General features: G+C 55.5%; 1 protein-coding gene across 1 annotated transcript in view; it reads right to left on the bottom strand.

Annotated features, from left to right (window-relative positions):
- Window positions 1-221: 221 nt before the first annotated feature.
- BACE1 (beta-site APP-cleaving enzyme 1) overlaps window positions 222-1,439 on the bottom strand; it is a 7,436-nt gene continuing 6,218 nt past the window's right edge. Inside the window, 1 exon segment of the mRNA XM_009894744.1 lies at window positions 222-510. Within this exon segment, the coding sequence (XP_009893046.1) occupies window positions 222-510 (289 nt within the window).

Here is a 1,439-nt window from a genome sequence, read left to right as displayed (position 1 = left end):
GGCTGCACTGCAGCTCAGGATAACCAACCTGTCGCAGTTCCTACTTTCCCCTCTCCTGTACTTTCTCCTAAAGCACGGGCTGACGCACCAACGCTTTCTCCATGGATTTCGGTGGGATTACGAGGTGCTCAGCACCACTTAAAATCTTGCACTCACTCTGTAAAAATTTTTTTCCCCTTCATTTGCAATCTGGGGCACAAATTCAGCACTGCTAGAGGCAGCTATGCCTCGGGGTTGGTCAGGGCAAGTGCTGCCTGGGTGCAGCACACCTGAATTTGGCCGCAGTCCGAATCTTTCTGCACGCACACACACGCTTGCCAGCGCGTTTTAAGGCTGTGGTCCACAGCAGAGTCTCTGGGATCCTGGGGGGGTCCTGGGCAGGCACGAGGGTGTGGAGGTCTGTGCGCGCTCTGCAATAGCATAGCGTCGCCCTCTTGCGCCGGAGCGGAATCGCTGGATGCTTGCAGTTTTGGAGCAAGGCATGGGAACTGGACGCTAGTTGCAAGCGCACTAGTAGCGAAGTGGGACAGTTTAGGGGTGCGTGTAACGGGCTGCTGGGGCAGTGCCCAGTGCTAGGGCTGGCTCGCCTCTCCTCCTCTGGTGGCCTTTTCAGTAGGGAATCTCGGTCTTAAACAAAGCGCTTTGCCAGCCAGGTTGGAGGCAGAGAAGTAAGTACAGCGAGATCAACCGCCTGCAAGCTCAAGGGCGTCTGCCCTGGGGAAGGGAGAAGGTGAGCCTGCAGCGGCCCCCTCTCTCTGGGGCAGGGCGAGCTGCAGCAGGCGGGGAGAAGGGGAGGGTTGTCCTTAGGTACTGGGAAGTCCTCCCTTTGCTGTAGGAACACCATGAGGACAGAAGTACCTCCTGCGTTCAGTGACCTTTTGGCTTGCGGACCACTGCGCTGCGTGCTCCAGCCCTGCCCTGCTCCTGCATCCCTCCACCACTGTCACCACCTCCTCTGAAACCAACTTAGACCACCTCTGACCCGTAAAGTGCGTCCACCCGCGCACACCGCTGCGGAGCAAGCCCTGGCCTTGGGTTGTGGCCAAGGCCCTGGGACTGAGCAGAGGGATAAAAATATTAAAAAAAAACCCAAACAAAACAGAACAGGACCAAACCCCCTAACGTTGGGTTTAGAACAGTGGCTTTCAGCGCTAGAATTAAAAATATAGATATATGTATATATTGTACAGGTGAGAAGCGACCGTTATTTGTACACCCGTGTGTGGTGTGGGACCTGCTATATACACGCTCTGATTCTGCACAGCTGCGCTACCAGTGACTCGCATATAAAAAAAAAAAAAAAAAAGAAATAAATACAACCATGTGTTTAAAAAATAATAAACGCTGCAGTCCCCACAGCCGCCGCCTGTCCCCAGGCTGCCGGGGTGTCTCACGCCGCGGGAGCAGGAGCAGGAGCCGGAGCCGGAGCCCCGCCCAGG

This window comes from Charadrius vociferus, unplaced genomic scaffold, assembly GCF_000708025.1.
Source record: "Charadrius vociferus isolate BGI_N301 unplaced genomic scaffold, ASM70802v2 scaffold241, whole genome shotgun sequence".
NCBI classification, from domain to species: domain Eukaryota; kingdom Metazoa; phylum Chordata; class Aves; order Charadriiformes; family Charadriidae; genus Charadrius; species Charadrius vociferus.
The sequence above is the reverse complement of the archived record's forward strand: the minus strand, read 5'-3'. Positions and strand labels throughout refer to the sequence as shown.